The 22,185-nt window shown below is 41.2% G+C and overlaps 1 protein-coding gene across 2 annotated transcripts in view; it reads left to right on the forward strand.

The window, feature by feature from the left end:
* The first annotated feature begins 12,961 nt into the window (after positions 1-12,961).
* The window catches only part of PLEK (pleckstrin), a 28,841-nt gene continuing 19,617 nt past the window's right edge, over positions 12,962-22,185 (forward strand). For both annotated transcript variants that reach the window (XR_004624947.1, XM_002925302.4), the window contains exon 1: positions 12,962-13,117. Coding sequence is in view for 1 of the 2 variants with exons in the window: in XM_002925302.4 (XP_002925348.1) it covers positions 13,076-13,117 (42 nt within the window). In the remaining variant the exon portion in view is untranslated. The remainder of the gene's footprint in view (positions 13,118-22,185) is intronic.

A 22,185-nucleotide genomic window follows, 5' to 3' on the forward strand; every position in this document is an offset into this window, starting at 1 on the left:
AATTTCTGAACTTTAAAGTGTCAAAATATTTTCAGAACCAAGTCATGATCAGATATTTCATTTGGTTTAAATTCCATTGGGAAAAGAGTTTCCTCCACCTTTTATGGGCGGTCGGCTGCGAGAGGGTGCGCGATGTCACCGGTGCGGGTGCTCCTTCCGGCTGGCTCGGTACCCCACTGTGTCCCGCGCAGGCAGGCGGTCATCAGCCACCACTGTCGCTGCTGCAGACAAGACGTTGTGCTGACCTAGAAATAACAGCTCGGAGCTGATGATGTCAGTAACTTTTAAAATAGCTTATTTAAACATCTCTTCAGTGACCTCAGCTCCACTTAATGCCACTTAGATCATCTGGAAGTGGGCAGGAAATGTAAGAAGATGGGCGACAGCTGGAACTCCAAGCAGCAGCTGTATCTTCAGAAGCCCGTTTTAGGAAAGAACTTGTTTGAACAAGTTGAAGATTGAAGACACCCTTGGTGTCAGTGACCGTGATGCAGATATAGAAACTGCGTGTCCCCAGTCCCGCGAGTCTGGGGGAAAATCTGGCTTACGCGGCAGTTGCACAACTGTGCACTGACCGTCTGTGATGGGGGCTCTGACCCCCTTCCCTGGGATCCTGTGTACTTAGAAGATTCTGATGGAGATAGCTCACGTGGACTCATGGACACGGCCTGCCAGTTACTGTGGATTTCTCCTGTTGGCCCTCCTTAGATTCTCTCCTGCAACCCCTGCGGCCGCTGCAGCCCGCGATGCCTGGCATCAAGGACGCTGCTGTCTGCTCCGTGAGCACGTCTCCTGTGGCAGAGCCCAGCTGAGGGTGGTGCTGCGGCCAAGTGCTGATAGGCCAGAGCTGAAAAGCTGTGCTCAATCTTCTGGAACCTTCCGTGTGCTAAAACTATACCAAAGCAGTGGGTACTTTGGCATTCATTAATGCCATTCCTCTGTTAATTGGACACCAAAGCTATACTATAAAATCTCCAACATGCTGTCCCTATAACTATTGAGATATTTATGGCCATTATTAGACATGCCCTTGTTAAAAATGTGGCAGTTTATTCCTCAGCACCCAGGTCATCACAGGACTCCACCCCTTTGCAGCCTAATAAAAGTTCCACGTTCGCTATATAAAAATTAGCACATAAAGTCTCCAACTGGTTTGTGTCCTGCTTTTTCCACTCATTCCTAGTGAATGCCATTTATTTTATTCTACATATGCTTTATAAATCAGTTAACCAAGCTTTTATTCTTGCATATTTAGATACCTCCCCCTAACTTCTCATTATTATAAACCATACTGCAAAGAGCACCCTCATGGCTAGTCCCTACGCTCCCTCCCTCCCAGCCGTAATTATTTCCTTAGGAGGGAATATTCTAATTATTGAGTCAAGGGGTTGTGTTTTGTAAGGCTTTGATACACAGTATCTAGCTGCCCACTCAAATGATGGGACTGATTTACATTCCCACCATACTCTTGACAACTCTGGGTAAATTATTAAAATAAATGCTTATTGAATTTAAACAAAATTACTCTAGTAATACATTCACATTGCAACATGTTCAAACAACACAGAAGTGATTAAAATATAAGGTGAAAGCCCTCTCTCTTACTTCCACTGGGTGAAACATTTGGTAGTGTGTTGGCAGTTTGGTGTGCACCTTTCCAGACACTCTTCTGTGTCTGTGCTTGTGGAAGGATGCAGTACTGAGACTTTGCCATCCACCTGCCCTGATGTAATGAAAATCAGCCTATTGAAATACGAAATCACTGGTTTTAATGGAAAACATTCATTCACCCTTTCATTTCCCTGCTTATTTCAGTCTTTTCTGTACCTTTTGACATGTTTACAAGTTCATTTTTTTTGATAATCCAAAAATCCACCAGTATATTTATGAGTACATTAGAATTGGAATAATCTCTAAGGAATGCCATCTATTTCCCCAAACCAGGAAAAAAAATTTGTTGTGTTTATTGTAATATTTGCATACTATGGAGTATTGAGAAAACAGTAGAAATTTGTTGAGAATTTTTCTGTTGTGGTCTAGAGTTGGGAACAAAGGCTCATACTGTAGCCCATTTAACCAGATTAAATGGAGTTCCATCTTTCAGTTTGGGGGTCAAAAAACCCCCAAAATAAAAAACAGCCCTTGGGCTAAATTGAGCTTGCCACCTTTTTTTGTATGGCCTGTAAGCTAACAATGGATTTTACTTTTTTTTCTTAAAGATTTTATTTATTTATTTGAGAGAGAGAGCGCGCGCGCGCGCGCGCAGAGGGAGAGTGAGAGGGAGAAGCCAACTCCCCGCTGAGCAGAGAGCCTGATTTCAGGCTAGATCCCGGGAGCCCTGAGATCATGATCTGAGCCAACACTTAATGGACTGAGCCACCCAGCCGCTCCTGCCTTTTACATATTTTAATAGTTGAGAAAAATCAGAAGAAGAATGACATTTTGTGACCCATGAAAATGATATGAAACTCAATTTTAGCGTCCGCAAATAAACTTTTATTGGGACACAACTGCACTCATTCATTTACATATTATCTATGGTGGCTTTTGTGCTACAACAGTGGAGTTGAATAATTGTGACAGAGATTGTATGACTCTTAGAGCTGGAAACATTTACTATCTGGTCGTAGTACACAGAAAAAGTGTATTGTGCCCTAATTAAGATTTTCAAATGAAAAATAGATTAAATTTCATTACTAAGCAGACAAATCTGTTTATTAATTTATTAATTTAAAGATGCATGATCTCATGATAGATTTTAGAGAGGAATCAGACATTTGAGGTGCGGACCACAAATGTAATCTTGTATAATGAGTGGACACCTATTTTTTTTTTAGAAGGATCAGTGATCCCCTCTGGGATAAGCAAGTGTGGAAAGTATATGATCCTTGGGGGTATGTAATTAATCTGTCCCACAACATGTATTTAAAATTTGGGCGGTACTAGCACATTGCTCTCCACAGAGACTGCGGCTAATTTCTATTTTCCCTAAGAGTATATGGTAGTGCCTTCTTGCTCTCACCAATATGAAAAAGTTTTTAAGCCAGAGGGCAACATAGGGCACATCCTAATTGTTTTAAGCTGCATTTCTTTTATTACAATTGAGATGGGCACTTTTTTCTTTATTAGTAACTTATACTTATTTTGTAAAATGCCTTTTCATATCTTTTGATCATTTTCCCCCTTGAATTTTCTTCTTCTATTTCTTCTATTAGATTTGTAGGAGTTCTTCCTATGTTATGAATAGTAATTTTTTGAATTTTATATTTATTCCAAATATTTTTTTCAGGTTGTCATTTATGCTTTAACTTTTTTTTTGTTTTTCTTTAAAGATTTTATTTATTTATTTGAGAGAGAGAGAGAGAGAGAGAAAATGCGCACGGGGGAGGGGCAGAGGGAGAGGGAGCCCTACACGGTGCTCGATCCCAGGACCCTGAGATCATGACTTCAACTTAAAAAAAAAAGAATATTAACAAAAAACCCCCCCTAATATTATCTAATATTTAGTAAGCACTTACTATGTACCAGACACTCATCTAAAAGCTATACAGGGGCGCCTGGGTGGCACAGCAGTTGAGCGTCTGCCTTCGGCTCAGGGCGTGATCCTGGCGTTATGGGATCGAGCCCCACATCAGGCTCCTCTGCTATGAGCCTGCTTCTTCTCTCCCACTCCCCCTGCTTGTGTACCCTCTCTCGCTGGCTGTCTCTCTCTCTAATAAATAAATAAAATCTTAAAAAAAAAAGCTATACATAAATTACCTCATTTAATTCTCATAGCAAGTTTATGATGTGGGGACTCTTATTACCCTAGTGTTACAAACAAGGAAATTGGTTACAAAGAAGCCAAGTGACTTGCCCAAGATCACACGGGTAGGAAATAGTGGAGCTAGGATTAGAGCTCAGGCAGCTGGGTGGGTGGTCAGTCGTGGTGCACCTGCCATGCAGGGGCACTGAGTGCTGATTGGGGGCTGTGCCAGCAAAGCAAAACCTAGTTCAGGGCCGACCCAACTGAGCTATGGACCTGGGGCAACTGAATGAGTAAGGCTACACATGATGAGTCCGCTCAAAAGACATCTGCATAGTACGGCATCTTTCATGGTCCCTTAGATTATTGTGAAAAGCAGAATTTTCCAAATTAAGTTTTAATGATGTGCAAAAATGAGGAATTAAGGCACAGTGCCTAATAGACTGTCCCCTCCCCCCAAGCACAGGAGCTAAGGCAGCTGTCCCAGATGTTCTATGGAGGGAGGTCTGATGATGTATCTTTCACCATATACATGTTTTCCTTAGACCCTGGAGAGATCAGAAAGTCCAGCCTAGCAAATAGGGTGGGAGGAGGAGCTAGGACAAGGTGAGAAGCTAATCACTAATCTTCCTCTTTCAGTCCAGGTTTCAAACCAGGGGGGAGGAAATACTGTAAAATAACAAAAGGATGTTTGGAGTATTTTATATTACACTGGGCTAGACTTAGATGATCATTAGACTGTTTGGATTTTTTTCTAAAACTAGGAGTTCTTGGGAAATATGTAGAAACTGCCCAAGATTTCATCCAAGAGGCTGAGAAAGAGCTGATTGTCAGAGTGGGAAGCACTGAGAAAAAAAATAGGGGCTCTGTGATAGCACCTAAGTCCATCTTCTTCAAGAATGTGTTCCATTTGCAGGTAACGCTTTTTGCATCCACTGATTTTTCTGTTTACTTTTTGTCCTTAAAAAGAGGGATCTATATATTTGAAAGTTAAGTTGGGTGAGTTCTGTTCCTGTTCATAAAATTCAAGCCCAAATAAAGGAAGTAGGGAACATTCAGATTTAATATTATTTTGTTTTGAAAGACTAGAGGCCTGGGGGTGCCTGGGTGGCTCAGTCGGTGAAGTGTCAGACTCTGGATTTCGGCTCAGGTCATGATCTCAGTGTTGCGAGTTTGAACCCTGCATCAGCTCCATGCTCAGTGGGAAGTCGGCTTGAGATTCTCTCTCTTCCTTTCCCTCTGCCTCTCCCCCTGCTCAAGCTCTTTCTCTTTCTCTCTCTCCTCCTTTCTCTCAAATAAATTAATAAATCTTTGAAAGACCAGAGACAGCAGCCAGGAGGTGGAAGTGGGGGTGCTTCCCCAAATTCTGTTTGTGTTGCTGCTGGCAGTTTTCTGGGAGAACTCCCCAGGACTGTGGGTAGCCTAGAGAGTGCCATTGTGTAAATTAGCAAAGGGCACTTCTCTGGGCAGAGCAACTCCATGACCACAGCGCTTACCTGAGGAGGGTACAATTATACAAAAGAAAAAGGCAGCCTTTCTCCAGGGCAATCTCAACTTGTGCTGGAGTGCAGGGCTTGGGAGCTGATCAGATATGTGGATTGTCCCCATAGCTGGCCACCGTGGTGCAGCAAACAGATCGCACAGTGTTCCGTAAGCCTGCAGCTCCCCTCAGCTCCCCCTTTCGTTGGCCTAACTGCCCTCATTCGCTGGCAGCAATAGTGTTGTCCCTCTCCTCCTTTAGCTGCTCCTCTCTTGCTCAAGGTGTGAGCTGGCAGCAAGTGCCTAGCTGTGCCGGTCCACACTCTCGGTTTGTGGCCCTACTCTGAATGTTCTAGTGGGACTGGTGTGGGTCCATCTGCTTCCCGCTTTCAGCAGTCCACACCTCCAACAGCTTGTGCTCTCAGCTTTGGCCGTAGTGGTGGGATTCTAGTGGGGATCTATCCTCTTAGTTTTTGGTTGTGGTCGGTGGTATAATACCTTTATTTAATAATATCTTTAAAAATATGAATTTTGAGTGCTTTCCCTCTTGAGACAACTGGAGAATTATACACTGCATTAAAATCTTAAACTTAACCAAGGCACACTCTTTAAAAAGAGGTCTTCTGGGGCACCTGGGTGGCACAGCGGTTAAGCGTCTGCCTTCAGCTCAGGGCGTGATCCCGGTGTTATGGGATCGAGCCCCACATCAGGCTCCTCCGCTATGAGCCTGCTTCTTCCTCTCCCACTCCCCCTGCTTGTGTTCCCTCTCTCGCTGGCTGTCTCTATCTCTGTCAAATAAATAAAACCTTTAAAAAAAAAATCTTAAAAAAAAAAAAAAGAGGTCTTCTGTACCTCCCTAATCCTCGGAGGGAGAGGAAGAACAGACAGAACACTTCCCACTGCAAAAACAGTTCTTACTTATTTAAAGCCTTTTTTTTTTGTATTGAAGTATAATTAACATATTAGTTTCAGGTGTACAACATAACGATTCAATATTTGTACATTTTGAGAAATGATCACCACAATAAGTCTAGTTAATATCCATTGCCATACATGGTTACAAAACATTTTTTCCTTGTCATGAGAACTTTGAACATGTGTTCTCTTAAGAACTTGCAACTATGCAATACAGTAGTATAAACTATAGTCTCCACACCGTGTATTATATCTCCAGGAATTTCTTTTTTTTTTAATAACTGAAAGTTTGTATCTTTTGACTTACTTCCCCCATTTCACACCATCCAGCACTCACACCTCTGGCAACCATGAGTCTTTCTCTGTGTCTATGAGCTTGGCTTTTGTTTTTGTTTTTTTTTTTAGATTTCATAGATAAGTGAGATCATATGGTATTTGTCTTTCTCTGATTTATTTCACTTAACATAATACCCTCAAAGTCTATTCATGTTGTCTCAAATAGCAGGATTTCATTCTTTTTTTATGACTGACTAGTGTCTCACCATATATATGTGTGACCATGCCTTCTTCATCTGTTCTTCTGTTGATGGACACTCAGGTTGTTTCCATATCCTAGCTAGTGTCAATAATGCTGCAGTGAACGTGGGGATGCAAATACCTCTTCAAGTTAGTGAATTTAAAACCTTTCTGAACAAATGGAATGTGAACATAACTATACGGAAATTGTCGTGTTGGGATCTCCATCTGCACTTTACCAAAATTAAGAAGGTGGAGATGAATTAACCAATATCTGTACATTAGTATTAACTAAAGTCCATACTTTGAAAGATTTACTTAGGCTTTCCATAATGTGCTTTCTGTGTTCTGGATCCCAGCCAGGATCTCCCATTTCATTTAGTTGTCACGTCTCCTTAGTCTCCTCTTAGCCATGATAGTTCCTCAAACTTTCCCTGTTTTTGATGACCTTGACAGTTTTAAGGAGTGCTGACCAAGTATTTAGTAGAATGTTCCACAACTGAGGTTTATCTAATGTTTTTCCCATGATTAGGTATCAAGGGTACGTACTCTCAACCTGCCTTATCACTGTTGATATTGACTTTGATCACCTGGCTAGGGTAGCGTTTGTCAGCTTTCTCCACCATAAAATCACTCTTTTTTCCTCTTTCCATACTGTACTCCTTGAAAGGAATTCACTGTAAGCAGCACACAATTAAGGAGTAGAGATATATGCTCCAACTCTTTGAGGGGATGGTATTTTCATAAACTATTTAGAATTCCTGGAATATATTTATTTATTCTCCCTCATTTATTTATTTATTCAATCAATCATTTATTTACCTATTTTATGCCTTGAGATATATATAACCCAATACTACTTTACTTATTTTGTGGCTCAAATTGTTTCAGCTTTGGCCATTGGAATCTCTTTCAGTTGGCTCCTGTGTCCCTTTGACATAATCCATCATTTTGGTTTTACTTTCTTTCTTTTTTTTTTTTTTTAAAGATTTTATTTATTTATTCGACAGAGATAGAGACACAGAGAGAGAGGGAACACAAGCAGGGGGAGTGGGAGAGGAAGAAGCAGGCTCATAGTGGAGGAGCCTGATGTGGGGGCTCGATCCCATAACGCCGGGATCACGCCCTGAGCCGAAGGCAGACGCTTAACCGCTGTGCCACCCAGGCGCCCCTGGTTTTACTTTCTGTTTTTTAATTAAAAAAATTTTTTTTTCAGTGCTTCCTTACTTACTTTACTTCCTTTTTTTTCAGAGCACTGCAAGATGCTCCAGGCTCATCTTGTATATTTCCTGCTCCAGTCCTAGAATCATCTATTTCTCCAAGGAGCCCAGTTCCTTTTATTGGAGAATAGTACATCAAGTTCTGGGCACTGTGTGGGTCTCAGTCAGTTTAGGATGCTGTAAAAACTACCATAGACTGGGTGGCTTATAAACAACGGACATTTCTCACAGTTCTGGGGCCTGAATGTCTAAGATTGGCATGCCAGCGTAGTTGGGTTCCTGTGAGAGCCTTCTCCAGGTCGCAGATGGCTGTCTTCTCATTTTATCCTCATATGGCTGCAGAGAGAGAAAGCAAGCTCTCTTTTATAAGGGCACTGACCGCCTTCATAAGGGCTCCACCTTCATGACCTAATTATCTTTTAAAGGCCCCACTTCCTAATACCGTCACATTGGGGACTAAGATTTTAATGTATGAATTTTGGGGAACACAACTATTCGGCCCATACCATTATGCCCATTGCTACTGGGGTGTGGCTGCTTCTAGGCCCTCTTAGCTGACAATGCAAGGAAATGTCTGTGTGGAAATACTTTCTTTGAAGTAAATGAGTATATGTATGTTCACACTTTTATATTTCTTTTAGCATTTTCCACATAAATTTTGTGTATTGGTGTCTGTTGGGAGAGAGTTGCTCAGTAATGTGGGCTTGGTTCCCCATCTTGAGCTGAAGGCCCATTGGGCACCAACTAGATATTTTCTAGCAGGTTTAAACAAATTAAAAACTTAAGGCTTTCCTTTTGTTGGGAGATAATTCTCCACGGATCTCTTACATTTTTCTAAAACTTGCAGGAGGAGGCATTATCTTTTCATGAATGTTTGTACAGTGAATAGCATTGAAAGATAGAGATAGTGTATTCCTCAAGAGCCAAGGGCAGATTTAATCAGTATAATCGAGATAAGGTGGCAACCTACTGAATGCAAATCATATATCTCATATGGGGTTAATATCCAAAATATGTAAATAACTCATACAACTCAATAGCAAAAAACCAAACAATCTGATTAAAAAATGGGCAGAGGATATAAATAGACATTTTTCTAAAGACATACAGATGGCCGGCAAATACCTGAATAGATGCCCAATGTCACTAATCATCAGGGCAATGTGAATCAAAACCACAATGAGATATCACTTCACACCTGTGAGAATGGCTATTATCAAAAAGACAAGAAACAACAAGTGTTGGCAAGGATGTAGAGAAAAGGGAATGCTTGTGCTTCATTGGTGGGAGCGTCAATTGGTGCAGCCACTGTGGAAAACAGTATGGAGTTTCCTCAAAAAATTAAAAAGAGAACTGCCATATGATCCAGCAATTCCACTTCTGGGTATTTATCCGAGGAAAATGAAACCACCAATTTTTAAGGTATTTGCATCCTCATGTTCATTGCAGCATTACTTATAATAACCAAGACATAGAAACAACCTAAATGCCCACTGATGGATGAATGAATAAAGAAAATGTAATATATATGTAGAGTGGAATATTATTCAGCCATAAAAAGGATGAAATCTTACCATTTGCCACAACATGAATGGTCCTTGAGGGCAGTATGCCAAGTGAAATAAATCAGGCAGGAAATGATAAATATCAATCTAAAAAAATCTAAATACCAGTCTAAAAAAACCCGTACAAAACAACATAAAAACACTGAGCTCACGGATATAGAGAACAAATCGGTGGTTGCCTGAGGCAGGGTTAGGGTGGGTGAAATGGGTGAAGGGGTCAAAAGGAACAAATTTCCAGTTATAAAATGAATAAGTCGTGCAAATGTAATGCACGGCATGTTGATTATAGTTAATAATATTGTATTGCATATTTGAAAGTAGTTGGGAAAGTGATCTTGGAAGTTCTCGTCAAAAGGAAAATAATTTGTAACTATGTATGGTGACAAATACTAACTGAATTTATTGTAGTGATCATTTTATATGGAGTAAAGAAATGTTAAAATCAGTTTTCCAATGGGCAAAAACCTGGCTTATTTTAGTGGGGGTATGGTGGGGGGTGGAGTGCAATAGAGTCTATTGAAGATCCATCAGACAGAATGTATTTGCATGTTTATAGACAGGAATTATTTGCATTGCTACCCATTATCCACAATTTACAGAGTTGTAAAATAATTCAAATACAAGAAAAAGTACAAATTCCATAGAACATGATAACCTGGAACGTGTGCTGTAAATGATGCAGTTTTCCACTGGAGATATGCCGTAGTCTTTTTTGCTTATTCCAAAGTCTTAAATTTTCCTTACACAGATACAACGTCCTACAAGAATGTTTCCAAGGTATAAGTCACATGTGAGAATTAAAAGGAGGACAGAAAGAGATTTTAAAAAGTAATCCTAGACACACGTACATGAAAAAGATATTGGAAGAGGTTGTAATTATTTGATCTGGGAATGGGACCTGACGGAGCTGAAGAGCATTTGCTCAAACCGTGAAGAGAAGTCCTGAGTACGTCGTTGATCCGACAGTTCCTCTACTGACCACTAGGTGTTGCTAACCAGGCACGATGACCTGTGGCAGGAGGAGGAGAAGCCCGAGAGGCAGCGTGGAATCCATCAGTCCTACATTCAGGTGATGAACAAATTTGGGGCGCTCTTGGTGGCAAGATATTTTTACCTAGCCCAACACCTGGCACATGGTAACCATTAAACACATATTTCTTGAAATAAATTATTCAGAACGCAGAGGCATCCAAATGATAAGACATTTCCTGTGTAAGGGTTCTTCAAGGCCTCTCGTCATGTTAGGACAAAGAGAGAAAACACTATAAGTTAGAAGTCACTTGATGAATTAAACAAAAGGAGATCAACTTACCCATGAAATTAGACTTAGTAAATCCATGAACTATTTCCATTGTCTATACGAACACAACCATAGCAAAAATACTTGTTTTAATGCAACATGGCAAATCATCCCTTTATTGTTTATGTTTCACTCGGATGCCATCAAATGTTGATTCTTCTACTCCCCCCAGTTTTTGAATAATTTTGGTGCAACGACAAACCAATGGCAAGCCATCTATAATTGTCAGTAATCTGCATTAGCGAAAAGTGAGAAACAGAGGGGCAGCCACCGCAGGTTAGACACGGAGCTGAAGGAAGGAGGAGAGAGAATTGGGAGGCTCTTAGAAAACCCCAAGAGCAGATCTTCCTGCTCCCGACTTTCCTGCAGCCTCAGATGCCTTCTGCGGACATCAGTTGGTATTGCCTGCCTAGGGACCTTCCACACTCCTACTGTGAACAGCCTCGGTATTCCTCGAGGGATGAGCCCCTATGCAATTGGGCGCTGTCGTGATGGGCTGTCGGTTCGCAGGCTCCCCCTTCAGGTGGCGGAGAGGTAAGCACGAAGCCAAGCTAGGCCAATCAAAGGCTCAATCCCTGGAATTTATACAACCTGAAACCCACTGGTTTTTTAGCTTGGTGTCTCAAAGAGACCATTCGTTAGTTCTCGTTTCCTGGAAGCCCACAGTTGCCCTGGTTTCTGTTTTTCCAAAGATTTAGTTTTCATTTTTTCTTCAAGTCTGTGAGCCACCCCATATCCTTCCAGTAATTTAGCTAGAGTTGGTTTCCGTTGACTGCAGCCAAAGAATGGTGACTGGTGGAATGAAGAAAGGGAGCTAATAAAATAATGTAGTCCTGTGATTACTTCCGTAACCTCTGTTGAACTTATCATTGAAAAAGATCAGCCCTAAGTTAATGGATATTCCCTGAAAATGGGGAATATGACGTTTATGAACGCTTAACTTTGTTCCAGACACTTTTAAAAATACGCACATGTATTATCTCATTTAATCTTCTGAATGACTCAATTGAATAGATGTTACTATGCCCATTTTGCAGATGAGAAAACTGAGGCATAGAGTGATTAAATAACCTGCCCATTTTCACGTGGCCATATTCACATTCCCAAAGTTTCTTCTATAGAATAGCAGTTTTTCAGGATTGTGTTAATTTCCTGGGGCCACTCTAACAAAGTACCACAAACAGGGCTTAAAACAACAGAATTTATTGTCTCACAGTTCCGAAGACTAGAAGTCTGAAATCAAGGTGCTGGTAGGACCATGCTCTCTACGGCTGCTCTAGGGGGAGAATCCTTGCTTACCTCTTCCAGCTTCTGGTATTCGCCAGCAATCCTTGGCATCCCCTGGCTTACAGACCTATCACTCCAATCTCTGCGTCTGCTGTCGCATGGCTGTCTTCACTCTTCTTATAAGAACACTAGTCATATTGAATCGAGGGTTCATCTACTCCAGTATTACTCATCTTAACTAATGACAACTATTTACAAATAAGGTCACATTCTAAGGTACTGGGGGTTAGGACTTCTTTTGGGGGGAACACAATTTAACCCATAACATGAATGGTAATAGAAATTGTTCAGAAAGGAATTCTGTAGCCAAGTGAGTTTGGGAAACACAGGATTGAACACCATTCCAGTAGGATTCTTTGCTGCAGTACTTTGGGGAGGGTCTTTAATTTGTTCATCTGAAGGGGAGTCACAAAGTTGGGATTATTATGGACAATTTCTCAAACATGTTTGCTTGTGGACTTCCTTTTATGGGTCTACTGTGGGCTACCGTTCTGTGTGACACCCAGCTTTCAGGCCAGATGTGAGGCAGCAGACCCAGTGAGGTCCCTCCCTACACTTCTGGATTCACCTCTTAACCTGCTGTGTGACCTTAAGACAACTGCTTTCTTCTCTGAGCCTGAGTTTCCTTATACCGAAGAAAAAGACAATGATATCATTTCCCCATGGGTTTCTTGTAAGAACTAAACAAAATGAGGTTTTCTTGTTCATTTTCCACTTCCTTTCACTGTTTTCTTCTCCCCCCTCCTTTAGGAGAATGTTTTTGTTTATGGTAATAAAAATTTACCTGTGGTAGATATTCAACCCAACTGCACTCTTAATAAGTCTCCCATGTTAGCAAAGAATGGGTTGTTTCTCTCTGCAGTTCCTCATTCTGGTCTCCCACCCCAGTGAGGGGAAGAGGATGTGATCATGCGATCGCCAGCAGATGGGAAATTGTGAAAGGGACCTCGCTCTAGAAAAGCAGCCCACAACTGCCTCAGCTCTCAGAGGAGGCTGAGCTTCTAACAGGACTTGTCTGAGAGTGGACTCGGCTGTCTGTCCATCCTACATGGAGCCAAAACGGATCAGGGAGGGCTACCTTGTGAAGAGGGTAAGCGGCAGTGCCACTGACAAGGTTATCACTGAAGTTAGGGTTGGGGAGGATTGGTGCCCAGCTTTGGACTCTCTAGCCACTCACTTTAGGAATGTTTTGTGCTGAACTTATTGGGCTGACCCAGGAGAGCATGACGACCTATAGAGTGTTGGGAGGGAAGCCAGCACACATTCCACTGCATTCTGTTTCTTAAAGGTAAACTAACCCAGCTCAGGCATCGGCACAGCTTGATCTTGTGGGACTGAGAATTCTAGACTCCAGGGTCTGGATGGTGGGGGCCTCAGCAAAATCTAAATCATGATTTAGAGCGTTTTTGTCACGTCCCACATGTGTATATTATGCTAGAAGACTCACACGCTCCTGCTATAGAGGTTACTCAAAGAGATTATTCCTTTGTTACTTAAATCCCCCTCCTTTATTTATTTATTTACTTACTTATGGAGGAGAGGAAAAAGAAAATGATTAAAACGTGGATATAGCGACACAGTAACTGTACCTTATTTCTCGGGCCATCTTCTAAAACTTGGTGCATAAAAAACCTTATCTTTTTCTTAAATTAGGCTCAAGTCTCTTCATTCACCATCTTGAGTGAATTCATATGCTGTACTGCTAAGGTAGTAGGAAGTAATTTTAAAGATTAGGGAACAAGGACACAAGTTTACTCAAAAGCTTGGTCTCGCTGGTATGACATCAAAAAATTGAATTTTCTTAGCACTGCTTGTTTTTCTCCAAATGCCGGGTGTGTGCCATGTCATTGTGTGAATCACACACAGGGCTGGTTGGCATCCTGTGGGCAACAGCTCTGTGACCGTCATGTGAGCCAGCCTGCTTCTCCCTCTCCCTCCGCCTCTCCCCCAGCTTGTGCTCCTTCTCCCTCTCACACTCTCTTTCTCAAATAAATTAATTAATTAAAAAAATAAATTTGGAAGGGACTTTAGATCACCTGGCCTCATTCCCCCATTTCCAGGAGAGGAAACTGAGACCAGGAAGCTGGGTGACTGCCCAAGGTCACATGGCTGTGACAGTTGATATCAGAAATGCACTTGCTTGCTTTGGTTTCTGACTCATGGTGCTGAACTCTGTCCAGTACATCAGGATTTTCTTAGAGCAGTGTAATGTGGGTTAGGGTTTGCCATGTCTTTGTGGCAGCGAGAGCTGTAAGTGGGTGCTGGAGAATAAAGGAGCCCACAGCCGATGTGCTCTTCAGCTGGCATAGCATCTCTAGCTATTTGGAAACACCCTTTGGAAAAGATACACATATATATACACGGAGGTGTATGTGGATTCTTTGCAAATAGATACGAACACTCTCTTTGAATGTTGAGTAATAATTAATGTTGGCATTTCTTTCCTGATTGCTTGGGCTAGTATCCAGAGAAGAGCAAGTGAATGGAAACACATTTTGCAGTGAAAATTGCCGTTCTTAAGTTTGTATGTTCACATTTTAAACTCCATAAAATATAAAAAATATAGAAGACTAAATCTCTAATAAGTGAGGCTGCCCCACTAGAAAAATGGGGATGAAGGTTAGGTTTGTCAAGCTTACAGATTTGTATTAGTAGTTTTTATTTTATTTATTTAATTTATTTATTTATTTTTTAGATTTTTATTTATTTATTGACACAGAGAGAGACAGCCAGTGAGAGAGGGAACACAAGCAGAGGGAGTGGGAGAGGAAGAAGCAGGCTTCCAGCGGAGGAGCCCGACATGGGGCTCGGTCCCAGGATCCCAGGATCACGCCCTGAGCCGAAGGCAGACATTCAATGACTGAGCCACCCAGGCTCCCCTAATAGTTTTTAATCAGTGAGAGTAATTCTGTCAGATTATGGCCTATAAAAGCCAATTTAGAAAATGTACCTAGAAAAAAAGCATGGCGAAATTTCATATTGATATTTCCAGTTTCCATCTTCCTAATTTTCATGTCTATAATTTATATCTTCCATAATTTTTGCATTTTTCTCTGGGACCTTTTGAACAGTATTTGTTGTAATGTGTTAAGAGCCTCTAATTTATCACTTTGAAGGCATGCCTGATTGAGAACTATTCCCTTAGTTGGCTACGGAGCTACACCTGAGGCCAGAATTTCCCAGTAATGTTTGTAGATGTTAAGTTTCTTTCAGTTACCTCCTACATATGGATTAAACAATATGTCAGGAACCCAGCGCACAGTACGTGCTATATACGTGACCATGATTATTTATATCAGTATTGACGGACACTTCAGTAGTTAAGAGTCCGTTTCTACATGCTAACAGGGGTCTGTACTGGTGCCTGGGTTGGTTTTCAAGTTAATAGTGAAAAAAGGACCATGGAAATCTGTCTCTGGCAAGGCTGTTAGATGCCTTGACTATGGTTATTGATGTTAGAGCATGACAAGCAATAATATATGAATGTCCCTTCATTTACTTTTTTCTCTTACACAGTTTAAGATACCTGGGTAGTAATAAAGAGTATCTTTTCCCCTATGTCTTGTTTTGTGAAATAACTTTATTGGAGATAAGATGTTTTGGGTGGCAAAATACAACATTAGAAATGCTGGTGCAAGGATTTTGTCAAGTCAGTAATCTTGGGGTCAACAGTCAATGGCATTGACTATGAAATGTTCCTGATTTTCTTCTGTGCAAGATAACTACACACATTCTACAATTCCAGTTTCTTCCTTTACCTCCTGCCTAAAATCTTTAAACAGAAATGATGGTTAGAGAAGGAGGGAAAATACATGATTCGTTCACTTTGCAATTTTTTCATTCTTAAAAAACCTAGATCTCCTTGCCCCAGAGTCTCGTCACTTTTGAGTTCAAGGAAAAAAAAGGGCACTTGGAGCTGACCATGCAGCGGCTAACCACTGTAAGACCATGATCTCATTCAATCCTAATCACCCTGTGTGATAGTACCTTATTGTCATCTCACAAGATGAAAAAACTGAGGCTCAGAGAGACTGTATGACTTGCCCAGTCAAACTGCTGATAAGTGGATGACCTGGCATTCAAATTCAGACTTGCCTAAGGGCAAAGCCCACAATCTCCTTGATCCCAGTTAGCATTCTAAAAGGCAGGCTTCTCCAAGCCAGGCAAAAGGGAGGTTAGACAGAGCTAGAGTGGGGCCCGGACAAGTTGTACTGCGACCAAGATTGGGTTTAGTAAACTCAACCTCCCTCTCTCTCTGATTAGGGGTTAATTCTGGCCAATAAACCTAGATATCTTTTGGATGTCCTTGAAACCATACTACTGATTTGGATATGTTTATAATCAATCATAGCTTAAAAAAAAAAAAAAGACAGAGTGGAGCAGTTTCCACGTAACAAATAAGCTAGACTCCACCAAGTCATGTCCCAAATCAACCTCATTCCTAGAGGCTTCTGGAGCAAACTGCTGTTGACAGATTGACAACCAACCAGCAGGCACTTCGCTCAGCAGGGCAGATCCAAAGAGTGGCTTTGGGCTTGGGGTGGTCTGTGAGGCTGGGCTAAAGCACAGGAACTGGGGCGATGGGAAAGAGAAGGACGGGGGTGCTTGGGCAGGAAAGAAAGTTGCAGAAAGCTGAGGTGGAAGGAAGAAATCTTCGCGTGCAAGAGAGCAGTAGTGTCAGGAGTCCCAGACCAGGAATTCTTTCACACAGCGGACCTTGTCTTCTGGACACACTACCATGAAATAATTCCAGGCAATTTGCATCATAGTACCTAACAGAGGCGGGTCCTTACCCTGCAGCAAAGACAGATCGAGGCTTTGAATGTGTTAAGGCATTTGATATTTGTAACAACTCCACAAAGTGGGTGCAACTATTATTCTCACTTTTCAGAAGAAGAAGCTGAGGGTCAAGAGAGGCAAGGGGCCTTGCCCAAGGTCACACAGCTATTAAGTGGCAGAGCTGTTCTGCAACTCAGCAGTGTGGCCTCAATGTCATGAGGAACCATGCCTAACTGTGTTACCTGTGGCTTCCATGAGCTCCTTTTGCAGTGATTTTCTTCTCAGAGCACTGTTGCTGTGATGGGTGGTGTCCAGGACAACCTTCGCACTATTGCCTACAAACAAATCTTATCTATGTGGTTACCATTATTTGAGCACCTCTTATAAGCTAGCATATTATCTCATTTAATCTCCCGTAAGTGTGTTATCTCATTTCATCTTTGCAACAGTGGGAAGTAGGTGCTTTCTTACTTTCATTTTACAGGAGAGGAGAGAAATGTTTGGAAAAATTAACTTGGCTGAGGTCGTACAGCCTGAAGAGGCCAAGTTGAGATTTGAATGGGAAGCCCTGAGACTCCAGAAATCACTCTGTTGAGCACTTGGTGCTATTTCTCTATTGCTCACCTCATGCTTTTATTGAGAAATTGTCCAATTTAGAAGGGTGTACTTAAGTAAAAGATATGCTCCTGAACAGAATAGTTTCCTTGCCTTCAAAGAACTTCAATCGGTACAAAATGACCATTTATCTGAGTTGTTATACAAGTGATTTCATGGAACAGTCTGGAAAACTAGATGATGCACTTTTTGAGGTAGACTTTAATACAACAGCAACTTAAAATAACACGTCCCATGGCTATGGGAGGATAGACGATACTGACTCATAGTTCTGCTTTAGTTAGATACGTAGTTTTGCTCGTAACACAATTTCCTTTGAATTCCAACTACGTGTCAACGTATGAAAAGAGAAGTCTGAGGGGAAGGGGAAGGAAGTTAAAGGAGGTGGCTGCACTCTGTGGGAGGTGTCTGGGAGGGGTTCGCAACACCAGATTCAAATTGCCCCAACCCACAGCCTTGAGTTGTGGCTTCTTTCAGCAAAGCTATGCAAAGCTACACAGCAAACATGCCCCAGTGTGCGCGTTGGTCCCGCTGAGCTGGAGCTGCCCATCCAGGCGGCTCTCTCTCCCGTTCGGGTGGGGACAGTTTAGGCGGAGACTGCCTCTTGGCCCATTTTATACCCCAACCCCCAGGCCAGTGTCTGAAGCATAGGAGCTGTTTTATCACAATGTGTTCAATGAACATGTCTCAAAGAAAGAAATTTGCCAGAAATAGACCCGAGAAATCAGGGCTCTGTATTATAGTAACTTTTAAACTATTAGAGAACATTTCCAATGGAGTATTCAGTTATAAATGATCCTGTTAAATGTTTTCAAGATGTATTTATTCTTGGCTTGTAGGTGACACCCAAGGTTTGGCAGGGCTTTGTAAGTAGAGGACTCAAGGGTTAGAAAGGACAATAGGTTTTTTGGAACAGGTATTTTGGAATTGAGTATTTAAATAAGTATTTCATTGACCTTTCCCATCGTGGCTTACATTTCTTTTACTAATTCACTAACAAGCGTGCTGGAATACCTCTTGTGACAGGGAACTCACTCGTTTAAATTTCTCCCTTAAGTCATGCGGCAAACTGGTATGTTTTTTTTTTTTTTTTTCTGAAACCTCAACGTGTTGGGCTTCCAAACCGTCTATGAGAATGTTTCACACCTTTGAAAGCAGTCCTCATCTGCTCTGCTTGTCCCCTTTTGGGCCAAAACCTAGCTGCTTCTCCCAATAATTCTTCAAGAGAGAGATGCCAACTTGTCACCCTCTTTTGAACAGGCCCCAGTTATCTGCAGCTTTGAGGTTTCCTGAACTCAAGGTCATTCTCCAGGTGCACTTATGAGCACAGAATTACAGGGAATAAAGAGTATTTATGGGGTGCTTACTGTGTTCTAGACATTCCCCTAAGCAATTTACATGGGGCATTTTGTTTAATCTCCCAATACCGCTCAGAAATAGATAATAGCATTATCCCCGTTAGTCAGATGTAGAAAGTGAGGTTTAAAAACTTGCTCAAGGCCACATGACTAGAATGTGGCAGAGCTGGGATTTGAGCCTGGGCTATTCCGCTCCAGATCCATGGTCACCTACTGGCTATACTCCATTTAAAGTTAGAATATTGCTTTCATCACTTTAGAGCCTATGCTTCTATTTATATAGCCTGCAATGACTTGAATTTTTTTGACAGCCACATCAAACTGCTGACTCACAGAGCTCCTTTTTTTTTCTCATGCCCATTTCCCCAAATCTTCACCAATACATTTTATACATCTTTTGAAAAATTTTATTAAATAAAAAGGTTATATCTTGTTTAATTTTAATTTGCATTTCTTTGAATACTATTGAAGCGCTGCATTTTCATGTTGATTCAATCCAGGCTTTTCTTCTTCTGAGAATTACCCATGCATATTGTTTGCCCATTTAAAAAATTTAATATATTTAAAAAATATATTAAAAATATTAACCTTTAATTATATGAGAATACGTTATACATATCCACACACATTCATATTTGCTTTTTGGTTGTTGTAGGATTTTTTTTAATGTATATAAATGTAGTTTTTTATATGATCAAATATCTTGTCCCTTAAGATTTTTTCCTTTGGTGTCATGCACTGTCAGGCTCTTGTGCACTAAAGTATATCAGTACCCAGGATGATGAACAGTTGTTTGCCCAGAAATTTTAAGTCTGACTCAATACCTAAAACCTGCCCATTGTGACATGAAATTGTTTAGGTTTTGGCCTATAATGGGAAAAAACAGACATATACTCTATATATGTATGAAATCATAGAATTTATCTGTAAAATCATGATATAATATGATTTAGGTATGTTTTATGATTATTTATATGGTTATTTTTACTTGATTATATAAACAAGTCCCTATGTTTATGATTATGCTATATACATTATATATTATACATTTATGATATATCTATGCTTGTATATATATTTAAGTTTATACATACGGCTAAGAGGCCTAAAATTTTTCATTTAGAATCCAGAATTATTCACAGTTATGTAAGAACAGAAGTGAAGATGGCATCTGAGGGAAAATGGAAAGAGCATAAAATTGAGAATAAGGAGACCTGGATTCTGGTCACAGTCCACATTAACTGGGCAGGTGGACTAGGCCCAGTCACTTGGCTGGGCCTCAACATTCTTCCCTGTGTGACTAGTGGCGGTAGACGATCCTGAAAGCCTTTCGGGCACGGACGCTCCGTGATCGCACTCCCAGGTGTGCTGTTGAATGGGCACCAAGAAGCCTGGGGATGGAAGGGGTAGATATGGGGGTGGCTGAGGACAGGCGCTGTCAGGTTACCCCAGCAAGCAGCTGCAGAAACAGCTGAGAGGAGAGAGATCACACACACTTTCACCACCCTTACCTAATTCACCACTACCAAGCCTGGAAGAAAAGTTTCGACTTTATAAATGGTCAGATTTCTTTTGTTTTCTGGAACTTCGGCCTCCTCACTCTGCATAATGCGCCTGAATCCCAGATGGCACATTCTCCTCTGAGGGAGCTGACGGAGTCCCTAAGGCTAGGTTTGAATTAGGAAAGCCCAAACTCACTTTGAACACTTGGCTCTGGAACAGCTTTATTTATTTATTTTTTTAAAAGATTTTATTTATTTATTTTACAGAGATAGAGACAGCCAGCGAGAGAGGGAACACAAGCAAGGGGAGTGGGAGAGGAAGAAGCAGGCTCATAGCAGAGGAGCCTGATGTGGGGCTCGATCCCACAACGCCGGGATCACGCCCTGAGCCGAAGGCAGACACTTAACTGCTGTGCCACCCAGGCGCCCCAAGGAACAGCTTTATTTTAATCGTCTAGAGAAGGAAAGCAGTGCTGGCTGACCTCTCCCAGTTTATCCCAGCTCCAGGGTCAAAAGCCCTGACTCTGGCCTTTATAAATCTTGATAGGCCTGAGGTAGGATATAAAATTTTGGACTTGAATGACATTTTTGCAGTCATCCAGCCCAACTTCTTACTCCCACCTCTGTGAATATATTCTTTTTTTTTTTTTTAAAGATTTTATTTTTATTTATGTGACAGAGATAGAGACAGCCAGCGAGAGAGGGAACACAAGCAGGGGGAGTGGGAGAGGAAGAAGCAGGCTCATAGCGGAGGAGCCTGATGTGGGGCTCGATCCCATAACGCCGGGATCACGCCCTGAGCCAAAGGCAGACGCTTAACCGCTGTGCCACCCAGGCGCCCCAGCCACCTCTGTGAATATATTCTTGATTATTTTTAGTTTTTTTGCTTTTTTATTAAATAGATTTCCCATATTTCCCTAAAAGTACATCCCAATTTTGATATATAGTAAAGCCATGGGTTGTTCATTTATTTATTAATTTTTCTCAATTATTTTGGAAAATTTCAAACCCATAGAGAAATAGGAAAAACGGTAGATTACCTAGATTAATCAACTGTTGACACAAGGATGCATTTGCTTTCTCTCTCCCTACCTCTGTATCTCTATATAAACACACACACACACACACACACACACACACACACACACACATACACATTTTATGCTGAGATCTTTGAGAATAAGTTGCAGACATCATGTTACCTCACATCTAAATACTTCAACATATATCTTCTAAGAATTAGGACATTCTCCACAATTTTCCAAATTGTATGGACCATTTTGCGCTCCTGCCAGCCACGTATGGGAGTTCCAGTTATCATCCTTGCCAAACCTTGCTCTTCTTAATCTTTTTAATTTTAGATACTCTCATGGGTGTGCAGAGGGATCTCATTTGGTTTTAATCTGCATTTCCCTGGTGAAAAATGATTTTGAACACCTTTTCAGAGGCTTTTTGGATGTCCTCTTTTTTTTTTTTTTTNCACATACACATTTTATGCTGAGATCTTTGAGAATAAGTTGCAGACATCATGTTACCTCACATCTAAATACTTCAACATATATCTTCTAAGAATTAGGACATTCTCCACAATTTTCCAAATTGTATGGACCATTTTGCGCTCCTGCCAGCCACGTATGGGAGTTCCAGTTATCATCCTTGCCAAACCTTGCTCTTCTTAATCTTTTTAATTTTAGATACTCTCATGGGTGTGCAGAGGGATCTCATTTGGTTTTAATCTGCATTTCCCTGGTGAAAAATGATTTTGAACACCTTTTCAGAGGCTTTTTGGATGTCCTCTTTTTTTTTTTTTTTAAAGATTTTATTTATTTATTTATTTGACAGAGATAGAGACAGCCAGTGAGAGAGGGAACCACAAGCAGGGGGAGTGGTAGAGGAAGAAGCAG

The sequence above is a fragment of the Ailuropoda melanoleuca genome, chromosome 4 (genome assembly GCF_002007445.2).
Source record: "Ailuropoda melanoleuca isolate Jingjing chromosome 4, ASM200744v2, whole genome shotgun sequence".
In the NCBI taxonomy this organism is placed as follows: domain Eukaryota; kingdom Metazoa; phylum Chordata; class Mammalia; order Carnivora; family Ursidae; genus Ailuropoda; species Ailuropoda melanoleuca.